Raw genomic sequence first — 18,648 nt, 5'->3', positions numbered from 1 at the left:
CAACCTAGCTCTGGTCCTCCTGCAAAATACATATGCACAGACTTGCCTTTACTTCAGAAAGGTTGGTGACAGCACATGAAAATAGAGCTTTAGTTTTGATCAGTAACTATTATCTATATATGCGTCATTTTTCAAATTCAGTAGAAGGATCATGAGGTGCGAGTTCCCACAAAAGGTGACACAATGAATTTGAGAAACAGGGAAAAGAAACAGGAAAAGAACAGTTACATTCAGAGGGCATGATTTCACATTTGTGTTGAATCATTTTGCCAGTTTAAGACACAGCAAATTAACCTGTATTCCTCTGAATTCAGGACATCTCTGCTAAAATTACTGTACTATTAAGACCATCATGTTCATCTCTTAACCGGCTCCAGCAGTTTTACTTCCTTTAAACTAAACTCTCATGAATTTGAGTGGAACAGGATACATAGTTACGAGGGTAGGTAATATAACAATTCTGTGATGGATATACTAGAAATTAATTGTTCAACCTCGAATGAAAGTCAGAAGTATATACTGTGAAATACTTCACACACAAAATTAATTTTAAAAATGCCAGGTTAATGTGATTAAGTGCAGCAATATGTATATACATTCTTTTAGTGTCACTCATCTTTAACTACCGTACAGTACCGTTGTCTAACTACGAACATCTTCTCTATAATGTCCCATCTGTACTCATTACTTACCTTACCTGCCTATTCAAAATTCTTTTCACCTGTCATCTCAGTTGGATTTTTAAGTACACGCTTGACCTTACCTTTGACTCTTCAGAGCTAGCAGCTTAACAGCTTAAGCAAACTGTGATTGCATACGCAGTTTAATCTGGCACCATTTCAGGCTACGGACAAAAAAAAAGCAAACAGCTTCTCTCTTGAGCTGCTCTTCTGTCAATCTTGGGATGCACTAATATTTCACATGATAAGCCTTGTGGCTCACAGAAGCACACGTTTCATCATGATTAGCTAGCACCCGAGAAACAATGCTTCAGCTAGGGGCGAGAGTCAAAGGCACCAGCAACAGTGCTTACAGGCTTTATTCAAATAGCTGCTCACATCAACTGGACTCAGTGATAATTGGAGCAAAGTATGTTCTGAACATCTACACAAAGACTTCTACTTATTCTTTTAACCTTCTGTAACATGTCATACGATACATGACATTTTTGAAGACAATGCAATAGACAAGCGTGAAACTCTATACAAAATGCAGAGGTGTAACACCAAAAATGTACCTCCTATACTCCTGAATACCTTTTTAAGCGTGCTGAAAAAACTTCACAGAATGCTGTAGCTAGATGCCTGTCAAACTTATCTTGATATTCTCATTATGTATGTTGAAACAATAGTCTCCAAAGTTCCCATCACCCTTGCTGCAACTGCACTGCATTACACCTATCAGGAGCAGTGTCACAACAGTATTTACATACATGCATTCATTCAGTCTTCTTGTATGAAATACCAGTTTTATATAATTGGTTACCTAATTCATGGGGCAGCTCGTGACAAAATACTGCTATAGATGTACTAATCCCTCCTGTCAGTCCAGCACTAAAAGCTGCTCCTGAAAGAGAAAGATACAAATGCTATTGTTACTCTTCAAATCAGCAAATTTATTCAACAGACTTGCCAAGATTTCACCTTTTTTTAAAACACACGCACCAATACTTTTTGATTACATTGGAAGTACCCTGGTGTGCATTAGCGCTGCATACTTTATTACCTAATTCAACCAAACAGCAAAACCTGGAAGAAGAGAACGCAAAACAGAGACAGAAAGGCAACAAGCGGATGAACAGCACCACTGTTACATGTTTGGGGCATTTCAGGCACACTAGGGTAATTAAGAAAGCACAAGAACAACAGTCTTTCAGGTTGGAAATCCAAACTAACATGTAACAGTTCTTCAGTGCCTATTCCTAATGCATTATCAGCAACATGACCGAGCCTAATTTGGGAGACAATAAGAAAAACGTTTGTGTGAGATTTTTTAAAGTAACTTCTGTGTATATTAACTTAGTTCAATTGACTTTAAGTTCATACCTTAAATAATTTAGAGATGAGAAAAACTGACAAGAAACTTCTGTACTTTAGAAGGGAAAAGGTACAAGGAGAGCTTGCAGTGAGCAGGCCAAACAGAAAAAATAAAAGTAGAAAGGCACAAACTTAAGACAGAGAGAAAACTTAAACTTCCCTTAGAAACCCATGGATTTCTTATAACTTCATGTATTAAAATGATTTATACAAGCATTTCCAAAATCAACAGTGTACTGAAGAATCAGTTGTTTTGACTTGACATGGGAATATTTAGAAATGGAGTTTTAATACACTGAAGCTCTCAATACATGGCACAACGATCCTGTCGGGCCTCAGAAGCTACTGCCAAAATGTCTTATGCGTTTAAAATGGAACAGGATTTGTTACGAAGTTACTTTACTTTAAGACTGTTTGGAGAGAAGTGGAAATACTGTGGAAGAATTCATTGTTAACTCAAAACGTGTGTAAGTAGATTATCCCTTGTCCTTTAAAACAAGTGAGTAGGTAAATGTATCCCTTCTGCAAGGGCTTCAGAACCCTGCACGCTCTTTTTTATCTACCTTACTGAAATAAATAAAAATAAAAATAAAAAAATAAAAAAATCACCGTTAGAGGTTTATATGAATCAAAGCTGATTTAATAAGCTAATGAGATTTGTAATTGTTCTAATTTGACTGTTTGATAGTTTAATTTCCTGTACATTTGGCTAGAAATAAATCTACGTTAATTGTAAGCAAAAATAACGCTTTGCTTTGTATTTTTTTTTTCCAGCAGAGGAGGGGGAATGACATGACAGCCAGACTCACAGTACATTCCTTACAAATACTGTATATGCACTATTAATAACAAAAAATATTACAGTAAAAAAAAAAAATTCTAAGAAAATATAATTCTAAAGCATTTCTTGTTTCTTACTCCAAGGTAAATACTGAGACCCAAACAAAAACATGTGTGTGTTACAGGTACTCCTTAATCCATAAGAAGTCTTCTCTGTGCCTATCTTAATTTGACAGAGATCGCTACTGTTGCTGATATCAAAACAGTAATCTTGGTGAAAACAGTCAATAAAGTGGAGATTATTACAACTGATGACCTTTTAATTCCTGCTGTGATTTAACAGAGCTGTTAACCACAGAAGACAACTGGAAATCTTCCCTGTGATCACCGGTTAAATACTACCGAAGTTAATCAAGGTAGGAAACTGCTGAGAAACGTTCAGTGGTGTTGCTTACCTATCGCTAAGCCGTCACTGAAGTTGTGAATGCCATCTCCCATAATTACCATCCAAGCAATATTAGCTATCCCTGTATCTTTCAGGTCTTTTCCAGAATGACAGTGGCCATGGGAATGATGGGAGTGTTTGTGATGCCAGAGGTGACTGTGTTTTCTAGCTATCATCTTATCTTCACCATGGCTGTCATACTCTAAATCATGAAGATCGTGTTCTTGAGCAGCATGTAAGACATCATTGTGAGAATGGTGCATGTTGCCCTCTTCTTCTACAGACAAGAAGTTTTTGGGAGGGGATTCCAGCTGGCCATCTAAGTCGGTCAGTTCAGTTTCATTAAGTCGATCTTCAGATAGAACTGAGTCATCTGCTCCTACTTTGAAGTCAGTGGAGAGAAACATCGCATTAATTCTTATTTCAAGTATCACCAGCACCTACAGCACCACTGAGCTAAGAATTTAACTGCTTTGTGAAAGCAAAAACAGTGTCTTAACTCAGCCCCATCTAATAACAGTGTGGTCAGTGTTCTGCCAAAAGTAAATATATCAACGTAATTACCCTATCTTTCAGTAACTTGCAGGTACAGCATTTACAAGTCTCCACTGTAAGGCAGCATGCATAGTTTTAGCCTGACAGGACTGTACTTCTAATTTTGCTACTGACAAAGTATATGGTTCAACACTGGATAAGGAAAGTTGCCAGGATTGTACCAATGTTGTATATGCATGCAATTCCACCTACAGCATATAAAATCACTGAAGCATACTATGATACAACAGATCTTTAAGTAGTTTCTGTACTTCTGCAGGACAGACACCTGTGTCATACGGTAAACACCTTTTATGTAGCTCATTACCCTGCTAGCAATCACTCAGACCTATTTTTACAGAGAAATAAAAGTAAAAATGATGCAGAAGCTGTATGTGCGTGAATTTTAAGTCTAAAGATACTTCTGAAATATTGATAAATAAATGAAATTGGCAATCTATACTACAGGAAACAAAACCAGTTACAGAAAACAAACAAACAAAAAACAACAAAAACACAGCCCTAGACAGTGAATTTAGTAGTTTAACAGAATTCAGACACATAAGTAGAATTCAACCATGATTAGAGCTTCTAAAAAGCAGCCCAGACAACTTCTAGATAAACAGGCTCTTATGCATAATTTGGAGGATTAAACAATTGGAATGGCCATTCATGTCTGTGGTAGGGGTGCTCAAGTCCAAACTCAAATTCAGCAGAAGCTACCGGTGCCTTTACTACAAATTATTTACTGAATATACTTTCAGAGTAAGTGTGCTATAAAACTGCATCATTAGAAGCAAAACTCCTCTGATCGTTCATTATAAGAAAATGAAGACATTTCAAATGTATGCATCACCACGCTCATAGTTAAAAAAATCTTTCTGTTCAACTCTCCAAATCTCATTTTAAGTTGCTTGAATGGAGAAGGCCGCAGACCTAACATTTCCTTCTATAAACCACTCAAATGAACAAACTGCATTTGTACAAATATAGCACGTGGATTCTTCATCAGCAAATGAGTTTCAGCAGTCATGCTGGCAACGGAATGGGAAGTTTATGTAGCAAAGCTCATCCCTTTGAGACAGGTGCTATGCCATTCCATATGGGTACATACTGCAATGAGCATTCAGATTGTCATAAAGGAACAGTATGTGAAAGTTGTTTTGGATACCTGAGAAATACCCAAGACATTTGGTTACATTTATCAAAAGAATTTCTGTTTAGCATTCTCAGCCAAATGGTAACTGGTCAGAGACTGGAATCTTCAAAGCGTAACAGATTATCCTGCTTCAGGTCACGCATGTTAGTTTTTACCAGGGCTAAGCTAGCTTAACCAGAAAACTCCTCCCAGAACCAAAGAATCACAGCCACCCAGAACCCTGACTGCTTTAGAAGTCTGAGAACCACTAGCAGGGCGTATTAGAAGTGTTTGCAGTGCTCTCAGATCTAAGAAAAACAAAATATATAGTGCAGGGAAAGCCTATTAAGTCTTATTAACAACGATTTACATAATAGCAGCACAACTGTACAAGAGGTTACATGCTACGTGCCAGAAGTTACGTGTCATTACTTTGAATCTCACAGACAGAAAAAAACGCTGAAAATAAATGCCTACCTGCAAGGGGTTTGAGCTGAAGCCAGTCAGCATCTGGTCTATTATTTAATTTCTGATCTGAAAGTTTCCTTCCAATTGGTGATTCTTCACTCTGTTTATTCTTGCACCATTTCTGCTTACTCTGCAACAGGAAAGATTTAACATTTGATTTATAGAAGGACATGGATGGAAATAAAACAAATTGAAATATTGTCAAAAATCTTAGAAAACACATAGTTTCACTTCTTTAACAGAGTACAATATGACAAAGGATGCTGTAACTGCCAAGAAACACAAGTATGCAGAGTCATCATACTTGCTTCGTTCAAGAGAGCAAGCACGTAACAAGAACAGCTCCTATTCCGTTCAATTTTAAGTTTTAAACTCCTGCAACTTCCTCATATTTTCCATTAGATAAAAGCTTGCTACTTTCCTGTCTGCAGCCCATAAAACAACGAACACAGATTTGCCAAAGCAGCCTAAGGTGTTTAACTATTTAATTAACCTCAAAGATGACACACGCAGTGTAATAGCTTTTATCTCTTTATCACAAGATTTAAGAAATGCTTCCTCCAACAAAGTAAGTCATCTGCTACCTGTCCAGCTGAGGCAGCAAGTTTGATACAAAACAAGAGAAGTTGGTATTTTTGCTCACTTTTTGGGAGAAACCATCATAGTTCATTTTCTCCTCAAAGTCAAGTGATGGAAGGAAACACGATAAAAATTTATAATGACTGTTGAAACAACATGGACCTTTCATGGTTAGAATTTCAATGGATTGTCACATAAGCCCTTAAGTACTGAATCTCTCTTTTTCCAACTATCATGAATACAGCTTACTTCCGGACCTAAAAATCCTTAGAGTATTTACATAATACAGAACATCTGCAATTTTTTGGCATTTCTTGATGTGAGTATCTCTGTTACACTGGCACCATCAGCTGGCAGTATACAGTTACATTCCTTGTCAACTGTCTGACAACTGTCTTGCTCTGTTATCAGTTCTTTCTTATGTACTTCCCCTCCTATTTTAGCAAAGAGATGATAGCATACTAGAGAAAGAGCTGTAATTTCTTCTGCTTAGGTCTACTTCCAAATGCATCTGGCTGAAAAGATGATACTTCCCCCATCAGATTCCTACTTTGTCCTCCTAGATAACCTTATCATAAATGCAACCTTTTTTAGAAGAGGTTTCCTCACATGAAATCAAACAATGTGGATTAGCAGCACACGCTCAGTCATCACGCAGATAATTCCCTCAACACTCAGAAGCGGAAATATTTTTAAAATAGCATGCAATTTTACCACATACCTTTTGTTTATTGTAATGCTTGTACATTCTTATACAGTGTTCAATGATGAACAAAACATAAATGCCTCCGAGTGCTACAAGACCTTTCAATACTGGATCATTTTCTTCTAGAAAGCCTTCGTTCTCTATTCCATGTCCATGGGCATGTCGATGAGAATGCTTGTGTTCATGAATGTGACCTTGGCCATGGTGGTGACTGTGGTTGTGGCCTCCATGTGACTACAGGAAAAGAAGACAGGGTGACTTGGTGCAACTGGGGACTGAAACGGCTCGAAACTTAGAAGGCAAAATGTGTAACCTTGCCCAAAAAGCAGCATTAAAAATGCTCTGAAAGATTCTTCTCAGACAAACATATCTTACCACAGAAAATGTTTGTTAGACTACTCATTACTCTGATATTCCTCTGGTTAATTTTCAGAAAGGGGGAAAAAAACCAAACATCACTCCAGCTTTTTTCTGTCACTGTGCTGAAAAAATCAGAGCATCACTCAGGAACATCACACAGATGATAGCTGCTGCACTCCCACTAAGAACTAAACCTCAGGTTTTTAACTATTCCCATCAGTTACAGTCTTAAGTCAGTTTTGGAGTACAACAAAAAAAATCTGGACTTAAGTTTACTTGAAGAAAACATCAGACTTTTTGTTAAAAAGATAAAGGTAACTAACAATTTAAGAAATACTTCCCACTCTTTCTAAGAGTTACATTAGACTGTCACAAATGAAAACATGCTTACCTTCCCAGGAGCTTAGGCAGTTTCTTGACTGAGTTAGAAGTTATTTTCTCCTCAAAAGCTAGTAAACAGGAAGTTGAATCCCCTGAAATACCTTTAGGTGATACTGATACAGAAGTACCAATTGACAAGAGACAGTAATGCTGCTAAGTTTAAAATGCTCCTGTTGGTCTCAGATGTTTTAAAATGTTTTGAAAGAAGTTTGGCTATGAACATACAACTACAGTTTTATTAGTTTCTTTTTTTCTTCTTTTTTAAATCTGCTTTGTTTTAATGGCAAGACTCCAATACTGTTTTAGGATGTACCTAAGACAACTCACTTCTACATCAATGAACATTTCTGTGTCAATACTTGTCAAGCATTTATGAATTCTATATGCACTTAAATTAGAATAAAATGTAAGAAAAGCAATACTTACATGTGGCAACAGATGGAGTAGAGCATCTCCACTCATTGTTCCTACAGCCAGAGCTACCAAGAAAGTTAGAAGAAATTTGAAGCACCATTGGTTAATGATGGGAATCAAGATCACACCTAGCAAGGAAAGCAGGCTAATGACGGTGATAGAGATGATACCACAAACCCAGGCTGTGGGAAGAAATGGATACAGAAAGGTTATCAGAACAATGCTTCTAAAACTTCTGAGCCTGATTAAAGACTTTCAACTGTCTCTTAAGAAGGTGACTCTCCTTTAGCCTAAGTTGTGCCATCATTCAAAAGGTGCTGAAAAATACGAACACAGCACTTGAATCCACAGCAAAAATAATGCAGACTAGATCACAACGCAGAAGATCGAAAAACATTAGAATACAATCAGTCAAGAACAAACAGTCCATCTATTCCTTCTGACTTAAGTTTCCAGCTTAGCTCTGCAGCCCACTAATGAACCACAAAAAGCAAACGATTTCATGCTGAAACAAAAGAATCTCAGCTATTTTTCTTAACTATGACTTTGCAGGCATTAATTAATGTTTAACATCTGGTTTTGACAAGATTCTTATGGAAATCTAAATTGGAGCAAATATTTCTTCCCTTTGGTAGAAATAATGTTTAGCTACACACCATTCTCTTCATCTGGTGCTTTGAAGCACAGATTTTTACTTACGTGAAAAGAGTTAACAAATGCTAAAGTAAGAGTTAAAGAGATGAAAGCATTTGCTACTAACAAAACCAGAACACATTTTTTGTTGTCATTAGAAGAAAAAGTGATAATGGGCAAGTTAAAATCAACACAACCCAGTGAGCTGGAGACATGCAAATTTCTTTGTGACAAGGAAAAGAAGGAATTAAACAAGAAACAGATCCTATGAACAAGGAAACATGCCTCCTGCGATCAGTATCTCACCCTAACACAATACTTTCTTTTTTGTTCCATCACAAAAACTTCAAAAAACAGTAAAAGCTGTTTGATTCCAACAGCACAGTTTTTAAGTTTCACAGTCCCACAGTCCCAAAGATCGGAATAGCTGGTGGCTGCAATATTAATGAGTTGCCTCTTCTCAATGATATCACAGCAATACACATAAAATAAGTGTACTTACAAAATGAAACAAAAATTTATCCGCAACTTTATTAAACTTAGAGTCATGTATATATAGTAAATAAAGTTGTAGAAGAAAACTATCAGTGTCACTACGGAGAGTAACGTATTACAATGACATGGAGCGAGGAAAGATACGGCTCTCTACAAATTTTCATTACAGGCTCCCATTGTACAAATGTTAACTGCTTGGGCTGAGAAGCTTTGAGAACCCAATTTCCTCGAGTTGAACTTTTTAATTATTTCTCTCAAGTTTTAGCCTAAATGTTTCAGGTGTTTCCAGTTTCCTTACTAGCTTCATTCTTAGTTCTAAATGTCTACCAGTTTGTGAACTTCAAGGAAAGTTAGCAACTTCTTATTTTAAAAGCATTAGCATCTCTGTTACTTTGGTGCAGGATATGACTGCCTTTATGTTTGTGAAGGTCTGCTCACTTTTGACCAAGCAGGGCAAAACACCTTGGGAAATGGGTGCGGGAAAAGGAGAAAATCAGAGGGAATATAATATATTGCAGCTGCTCAATGAAATATTTAGCTTAGTAGTCAAATGTCCCAAGAATTCCATTTGTACCAAAAGTGCAACGGATCAGATTTAATAAGGTTTTGCCACTAGAACCCTGGCTCCTGCAGCCTGTCTGCTTCAACACCACTTCCGGTTTTAAATTTTATTTTGGTATATTCATTCATACAAAGTGTGCATGTGTCCTGTGACAGTGCAGAAAAACAAACAACCCAATTGAAATACAAACGTTATAGGAACATATCCCTAGGAGAAACTGACTGGAAAAAGCTTTGGAAAGCATGCAGCATATACTGGAACGGACACTGACAGAGTGAAGAAAACAAGAACTGGTGAAAAGGCAAGGGCTGCAATCAGATGCAGAAGTAAAGAACAGGAGGTCAGAAAACGGGAATTCCGAGGTAGATCTAGAGTGGAAGCAAGACCCTGCAAACAAAAATACTGTCCCTATACAACCTTGATTCATCCCCAGAACACTTCTATCACGTACACTCAACAAACAAGTCCTGCTGAAAGAGACAGGGACAAGTAAGGATGTAACTCAATACCGAATCATAAAGTGCATATCCAAGTTGGCCGAATTAAAATTACAGCCGTTTGGCACGAAACTGAATCTCCAATCTAGACATAGGTGTTACGATGGTAGGTGCCAGGTTAAATGACCAACAGCCTTACATGGACACCAGAAATGAAGATTACATGAACTGGCTGAAGTTTCATCTGTCACAGTGTAGATTTGGCAAACACATCTCTGAAGGGCTTACATGCTTTTATGAATGATACAGTATCTAAACGTGGCACCATGATTAAGATGAGGCACATGAGAATGAGAATACAGAATCTCTGCCCTTCTCAGACTTTGGCCATCAGCTAAAGAAGCTGTTAAAACAGCTACTAAAACTCTTAAAAGTGGCATGGATCCAAAATTATCAGCAAAAGTTTGCTTGTGTGATCAAATCACACAAAAAGCATTACATACAAAAGTAGGGTATGATCCCACAGTTACATACACATACTAACTCATTCTGATAAAGCTACATTCTGAGATGTAAGGACTATTAGTAACTCTGAACAAAATTTTATTGAAAGATTTCAAATAGCCGTAGTGGCCAAAACACTAAATTATTATGGAAGTGGAACTAATATGCAATACTACAAGCACTGTAAAAGCTCATAAGCAATAAAAGACCTCAGTGCATAACAGTCCCAGGAATACTACTTAAGGCTCAGTCAATGAAGTGAAAAGATTATGTTCTGGCTTATAAAATGTTTGTGGAAAAAAACAAGAAGGAGGTGATCCAGCAACTTCCCCTGGAAGGGACCTCTGTTCAAACAGTGGGTAGCAAACAAAGCATGGCTGCTCTGCACCATTTTGCATAGCTATCTGTAAATTAAAACAGACGAAGAAGGTAGAAAGGCAGACTCTTTAGAAAGCTGAGAAAGGCTAGCTATCTGCAACCTTTAAGAAAGGCTCTGCTGTGGCCTTCCTGGATTCAGGGCATGGTCCGCTCCAAGGGAATGCTGGCATCCACACAGGCAGATTTACAGGCTAAATACGATCTGAAATGCTTTTCAACAGCAGCTCTAACTGATCCCTGGCTTAAAAAAAATTGCTCACTCTTTATTTGTATCGTTTCTCTGTGCTGCTCCTTTAGTAAGGGGTTAGATTCTCGTTCAGGTATATATTATTGTAGTGATAGACAAATTGGTACTAATTATACTCTCAAAGTCACCTTGTTCCACTTCAGACATACACAGTTTTACTCTGTAAATGCAGAGCACAAGCACACTTAAAAGACCTTTGCATATATATATGGTAATTCCATCATTCATGAAAACAGTGAGCTGCTACAACTTCAGGTCTTACTTCAGAAGAACTGAATTAAGCATGGAGGGTAGCATCAATCTGTTCAGTCAAGCAAATGACAAAAGTAGATCGTCAGATCTATGTGAGCTGAACTTAGAAATGTCAGTTTGTCCAGTAACTACATGCATCCTCAAATAATTATAAAATTAAGGAAAATCACAGTGCTTCTCAGATGTGGAAAACAGATTCACCTTCCCAATCTGAAAAATGTGTCTACTTCCTGATTCTAGATCATTCCAACTGAAAACCTATAGTGAAATAAGAAGCTGCACTAGGTACAGCACATATAGGGATCTACCTCTCCGACTGACTGCACATCAGAAGTTGGACAGTCCACATGGCCTCTGGATGGCTGCGGAACAGATGGGGCTGTGAGGAGAAGGCAGAGGGGAAAAGTAACATACATCATACAGCCCTCTGCCTGCTCCTCTCTTAGGTGTCTAGAAGTTTATAAATCAAAGAGATTAGTTTGATTCATAGTAGGCATACATTTCCTTTTAAGTTATGTAGGAATGCTCTGTTTATAAGGATGCAACCTCTTCCAATGGGTACACTAAGAAAACTCAGCTGCATGTAGAAGACTTTGAAACTTCCATAACAGAAGACATTACAGAATTATCTGTAATAACAGATAGAAAACTCAACATGGTTTTATAAGCTTTTGGTCTTCATTTAATTAAACTACTTTGCTTTAGATAACCGCACTGTGAGACCCAGTGAAAATCTTACAAGTTAACATGAGCAAACAGAAGCAGCACTAGTCTATTACACATTTGGGAAGCTTTTAATTAAAACTCAAGAAAAGCACAAATATCTCATGTTTTAAAAAGGCCTGTGTCTTCCTAACTGTGGTAAGTATGGAGTAAATAATGTTTCCACAAGCTGGGGCAAGCACATCTTTCACAATCCTCAAGTACTAGGTAAGATTTGGTATTTTATTATTCACTTCCTTACTTAACAAGCAAAAATGCTGTAACATCACCTGAAGTCTCATTCTACTTAGAAACACTGTATACATGACACTGTTAGACTTCAGGATTTATCATTATCTCATCAAGTTGACCTACCTCAGAGGTTACTGCTTCTTTTCAAAACCAAATTAGTAAGTTAAAAACTCACACATTTTTACAACTACTTGGCTACTGTTGCTTATATGCAAAATACCAGATACCATGGTATGTTACTGTCCCCAATAAGGTTCACTTATTTTGCAAATTAAGTCTCTTAAAATGTTAAAGGGTCTTCAAGTTCAGCTACTCATCAACTCTCCTACTCATTAGAGAGAAAGAAAAAGCATTACTTTAAAAAGAAGCACTCAACCGTAGAAGCTTTCTAATTAAACTGATTCAAAACATGTGCAACATGGCAGTTCTATGCACATTTTCCATATTTTAATTGGCAGAAAATGCTTAACGCTGCTCAACAAATCCTCTTCGTAGTAAGGCAAGGCACGGGTCAACTCTTACTACAGTGAGACTACCCACAAACAAATGATCTGCTGCCATATAAAACACACAGGATATTCAGTTTCCAGCAATCTTTTAATAGTTAACAAGATACTGTGTCACAATAGGAGATTTATGTATAACAAGTTTAGAAAACACCTTTGATCATATTTTCCAGAGAATGCACTGATAAAGGCACTGTTCTCTATTCCTAAACTAATATAGGCAAATCAAACTTAATAAGAAAGTTTGTGCCGATGTAACTGCAACTTTTCAACTTACAGACAAATGTATAGACCATCTCAGCCACTCTAAAAGGAAGTTGTAAAATTTAAAATGATGTAAAGAATTCAAACTGTGGGAGGACATGCTGATCTCCAGAAGTGCCACCTGGAACAGGTAGCTCAGAGAAGCAACCGTAGATGTCTTATCCCTGGAAGCAGTCAAGGCCAGGTTGGATGGGGTCTGGGCAGCCCAATTTAGTGGCTATTTCCCAGAGTCATGGTTCCTTTGGAGAAGCTATGATGCCACCAAAAATTATGCTTTGTCTACTGACTTAATGGAGCATACTGTCTCAAATTTCCTCTAAACATTACTTTACTCAGCAGTCAATGCTAAGCTGTATGATGTTTCAAACTTTGAAGAACAGTTAATATTCACAATGCAAAAAAAAAACCCAACAAAACCAAAAGTCTTTGGATATGACACACCTACCTGAAGCACCTGTTTTATCTTCATTCTCAATTGATGCAGTTTTACTTTTCATAAAATCTTCAAGCTCATCGTAATGTACAATACAAAGCCTTCTGTCAATCTGGTATAGTAGTGCAGGACACATATATATAAAAAATTCAGGAGATATTGGAGAGCTGTTTTCCAGACCGTAGCGTCGTAGCAGCTGAGTAACATTTAAGCACTGCAAGCGAATGGTACAAACACATTATATATGAAAGCAACTATTTCACTAAAAACAAAACAAAACAAACAAACAAAACAAAACAAAAAAAACAACAGTTGTGGAAAATATAGCACATCATTTCAGAACACACACAGGAGTGAAAAACTCTGGTCCAAAATGTTCCATCAGCGCTCAATCAGCCTCAGCTGATTTAAGTGGTTTGTAAGAGGAACAAACTGTACGAGTATCTGCATTAAACAACTCGGTCCCCAAACGTCTATATAATTTTTGATAAATGTCAGTGAAAGCAAGTTTCCTTCTTCACAGTTACATAGTACAAGCAGTAAAGAAAGAGCAAGAAAAAAGGAATAGAACATAAATCAATCCAAGCCAAGTTTTCTAATACTTCTCTTTACCCATTAACGCTCTTGTGTTTACAGTTTCCCTTTTCAATTAACTTTAAAAACTAATTCGTCACTCACTCCATCCCTTTTTATACTGCTATATTTAAAACCATGCTATCAAACCATCCTGCTCGTGCTGTAAACTGTGAGGGAATAGGGACAATAAATTTATGGACCTGGAAGAAATAGTGGATGATGAAAAGAGAAATGGAAGAAGGAGCTTACACCATGCACAGTACTATAGAAGTTGCATCTATATTGCTTCACAATCTTTTAGAAAAAAGAAACAAGCACATTGGAAAATATGCTAGAATGCTTTAAGTATGTCCTTGTCCTTTAAATAGAGACAAATAGACAACATAACCTGAGAAAGATGGGTGACGGGCAGACAGAACGAACATTTCATTCCCCTTCATTTGTGGTAAGCATCAACAAATATTATTTAATGACAGCAAAAGTGAACCTACCAGTTATCCATTTCATACTCACCTCTTCACAATCACGTTCATCTTCATTACGATCCTTACGACTATGAGCTGAAATAGTGTGTTTTCTGACACCTGTGTGCTTACAAGGTGCCTCTCGCTTGCTGGTATGGTGATGCCCATCCTCACTACCTAGGCTGGAATCCTGATGTCCATGATTAGCAGAACGATCGCCACTGTGCTCACGATGGTGCACATGAAAGTGAGATGCATCGTGTACATGATCATGTTTATGAACACGATTGTGCTCGCACTGATCACCTAGGTGATGGTTTGGAGGACAGTCTTGTGTAGTATCTCCTGAAGTCTCACTGATTTTCTTTCGTTTCTTCTTCTGTTTCCGCTGTTTTCTTTCACGCTGATCCTGTGTTGTGTTTGTTTCTGTGGAAGGCCCGTGATTCTGCTCTCCATGTTCATTATGAATAACTGAATCATTGCGAGAATGATGTGTACTGTTATGGTCGAGATGATGATGCGGATGAGGGTGGTGATGATGGTGATGGTGACTCTGGTCATGAATACGTTTACCATCACCTTTTATAGACGACACTACTGCATCTCTCTCAGAGTTATATTTATGATTTTTCTTTTCAGCCATACCAACCATGGTTTGGTTTTCTGAATCTGAGTGGCTATGAGGATGGCTATGAGAGTGAAAATGCCTTCCTTCCTGTACTTCTAAAGCATATAGGTGAGAAACATGATCATGGCCAATATCATCATGATTTATCACTACTACTTTTACTTCTCCTAAACCAAGGCTCATTAACAGTTTTTCCAGGCCAAAAAAAGATAATCTTCCATTTTCACCATAACGATCAAAAATCTTTTCTATGTAGTATTTCTGTTCATTTTCAGCTTCCGACGTTGAAAGTTTACTCGGCATAGATTCTGATCCTGCGGTCTGGTGGTAGGGTGTCTCTGAGATCTGATAGCAGTTATGGTGGTCTTCATGTCCCTCTTCGGGACCATGGTCACGTCCATCTTTATGGCAATGATTGCACTGATGAAAGATAAATGTCAGCAAACAAACGATGCAAAATTTTGTGTGCATGTGTACCTTCATCTCTGTTTCCTACAAGAAACGCAAGAGGAAGCAGTTAGGTGTAAAAACAGAAGGTGCAAATAAGTACTGAATATAATACTGAGACTGAATGACTCAAATCTTTTTAGATATTAGCATTAACAGAATAACAATTTTTTACTTCAGGTACTGTATTAATATACTTCTGTTATCCAACAGTAAGATGACAGGCTCTGCATATTTCAGATATGTAGTCTTATACGCCACACTTACAAGAGGCAGTTACAAGTGAAAGTTCAGCATTTACAATCAGTCAGAACAGAACATTTCTGCTTTTGTTTTCAGAAACATCTGTGCCTGCAGTAATTGGGAATACTGAAAAATCTCAATAAAGCACGGGTTAAAAGAATAAAAAAGCTCAAAATAACGCTGTGGTCTGTATCTTCTTATTTATGGTGATGATGGAAAGATAATAGAATTGAAAACTCAAGTATCATTTGCTCTTTTATGTGCAGCTAAACACACACTGCACAACTCCTAACTTACATCAGTGAACAGTGATTTCAAAACAAGTTCTCATTAACCAACTTCATAGTATTCCTAATGGATGTTGTTCTTATTTTTAGTACTTTTTACTTACATAAATTTACTGACCTCAAAGATCTATGTGGATGTTGGTCTAAAAATAAGGTTCTGTAAAAAAGGATGTCCCCCTACGCAACTTGAAAAATACTGTTACGCAGACACACATAAATTCAAAGGAGTTTGCACTGTTTTTCAGAAATTACAACAAAGCAATGCCATCTTCTACCTTGTTTTAAATCTAAGAAACTTAATTTTCAACATCAGTAATGATGAAGACACAGCATCAGATTTAATGTGCATTCAGATTTGAAAAAAATTTACTACTTCACAAAATATGACAGCTTTATTTTTCTAAAATCTGCTAACAGAAAAATACAAGTATTTGAATAATTATTACAAAAGAAACTTTAAGACCCAGGTTTAGTTTGCAATGATACCAAACTAGAAAGCTGAAGACAAACAAAGAACTACATTTTATGATGCGTAAGTTCTAGTCTTATTCTGTGCAGAGAATATCCTCTAAAATACATGTTAAAACCATCATTCAAGCACTGCAAAGGCTTTCTAATAACAATTAATTCATACCCTTTGGCACAAGACAAAGTAAATTGTGTACTATTTACAGCATTTCTTCTAGATCCATGTAACAGGCACAGACTGGAGCACAGCAATTTCCATATGAACGTAAGGAAGAACTTCTTTACTGTGAGGGTGACAGAGTGCTGGAACAGGCTGATGGAGAGGTGGAGAAGTCTCTTTCTCTGGAGATCATCAAAACCTGCCTGGATGCTCTCCTGTAGGGGGCTCGACTGAATGATCTCCAGATGTCCCTTCCAACCCCTACAATACCGTGATGACCTCCCATTAAGGAAGGAACATTTAAAAAGAAGAAAAAAGCATGGAGCTTCCCAAATGATTTAAACATTTTGATGACTAAAAAATAAAAATAAATAGAATAAGTACAGAAGTAGTTTTTTTACACGTAACTACTTACATATTCAATATGATTGAGAAAGGAATGAGATCTGAGAGGAAGGATAAGCACAGGAATCCATCCACTCTGATTTTTATACATCCATGTACTGTCAAGACACCCTAGAAAAGTATTAGGCAAATAGATCAAGTATGCTTTGAACCTGTTTTACACTGAAAACCATTTTTGCTCCCTGTGCTCACATCACTCCTAAAATGAGATTGAGTTTCATACAACAAATGGTGTATGTATGCGTTCTTCTCTAGCCTTGATGCTGTGTTCTGTGAAACTGATGACAAAATGGCTTTACAACAAACCACCACCATTTTCAATCCATTTTAATTTCTTAAAATATTAGCTTGATGCTTTGCATTTAAGCACTTGGAATCACATTACTGTACAGGCACACACATCACCCAAAAATCTATACCCGCAACAGGTTGACAGATAAAAGAACTGAAAATAGGAAAGGGCTACCATTTTGTAACTTTATATAGCAAGTAAATGAGTTAAAACATTACACTGAGGAAAGTTTTCTCCCATTAACTTCTATAAATACAGAAGATGAAAATTCACCTTCCGCAGCCTTAAATGTTTAAAAAAAGAAAAAAGAAAAAGAGCAGAATCTTCTTTTGCAATCCTGACCTAGTAAGAGATGTAAGATCAGAAGAATTATCTGTCATCTAGAGCCATCTGTATCAAAACTGATTCAACAAACATCAGAAAGATCCATGGGTAATAATCATTTACATGACACCATTGTAACCAGCTCTTCTACCAGGAATTTGTAATCACTGCAGTCTGAGTTAAGGGCTCTGACAAACACTTCCAGGAAGTTTAGTAGGATGAGTTCACCCTGAAAATTTATTGAGAAGACTTTCATGGAGTCATTTGTTTTTCCCACTCACAGCGTCTATTTAACAGTGGGATTAAACAAGAAACATTAAAAGCATCTTGAAGCGCCTTCCTTCTGGAAGCCCTTCCACTCTCCTTTGAGGAAACAGTTAAGCACAGAAGTTGTTGCTGATGGAGCTGAAAGAAACAGGTTACAAACCTCTACCCAAGAATCACTGGACTGAGCCAACCCTCAGACCGCACGACTGTCTGGAAACTCATCCCAAAGCCCTCAGATAAAGACCTGTGCTCTTTTCCACACAGGCTGGAAGCCCAGGCCCTATGACTTGTGTCATCCCTGCAAGCAGAAACACTTGGGCAGTACGTAAAGGCACTGACTCAGGCACATGGCTGGTTACAGATCAGCAGAGCTCCACATTTGTATCAGAATATGCTGATTTTCATTAACTGAGGATTTACAATGTGGAATGTTACTGAATGCGAAGAGCAGGTTCACAAGGGCTGGAGTAAGCAGTTAAGATGTACCCAAGATAGATGAAAGCCCTGCAAGAAAGATGAGTGTGTATACATGCTTGCCTGGATGGTGCAGCAGTGGGTAAATGCATGCAGCATACTGTAAT

At 37.4% G+C, this 18,648-nt stretch overlaps 1 protein-coding gene across 10 annotated transcripts in view; it reads right to left on the bottom strand.

Annotated features, from left to right (window-relative positions):
• The window catches only part of SLC39A10 (solute carrier family 39 member 10), an 87,410-nt gene that overhangs the window by 8,002 nt on the left and 60,760 nt on the right, over positions 1-18,648 (bottom strand). For 6 of the 10 annotated variants that reach the window (XM_015289482.4, XM_015289484.3, XM_015289485.4 and 3 more), the window contains exons 2-8: positions 14,596-15,666; positions 13,519-13,720; positions 7,854-8,023; positions 6,702-6,920; positions 5,411-5,531; positions 3,272-3,643; positions 1,486-1,566 (exon numbers count right to left, since the gene is read on the bottom strand). In XM_015289482.4, the coding sequence (XP_015144968.1) occupies positions 1,486-1,566; positions 3,272-3,643; positions 5,411-5,531; positions 6,702-6,920; positions 7,854-8,023; positions 13,519-13,720; positions 14,596-15,657 (2,227 nt within the window). In that variant the 5' untranslated portion in view covers positions 15,658-15,666. Of the gene's footprint in view, positions 1-1,485; positions 1,567-1,595; positions 3,176-3,227; positions 3,644-5,410; positions 5,532-6,701; positions 6,921-7,853; positions 8,024-13,518; positions 13,721-14,595; positions 15,667-18,648 lie in introns of those variants that run through there. The other 4 variants (XM_046943907.1, XM_426562.8, XM_004942587.5 and 1 more) reach the window with 3 other exon arrangements.

Source organism: Gallus gallus, chromosome 7 (genome assembly GCF_016699485.2).
Source record: "Gallus gallus isolate bGalGal1 chromosome 7, bGalGal1.mat.broiler.GRCg7b, whole genome shotgun sequence".
In the NCBI taxonomy this organism is placed as follows: domain Eukaryota; kingdom Metazoa; phylum Chordata; class Aves; order Galliformes; family Phasianidae; genus Gallus; species Gallus gallus.
Note: the sequence above shows the minus strand (reverse complement) of the source record. Positions and strands in the feature narration are given on the sequence as shown.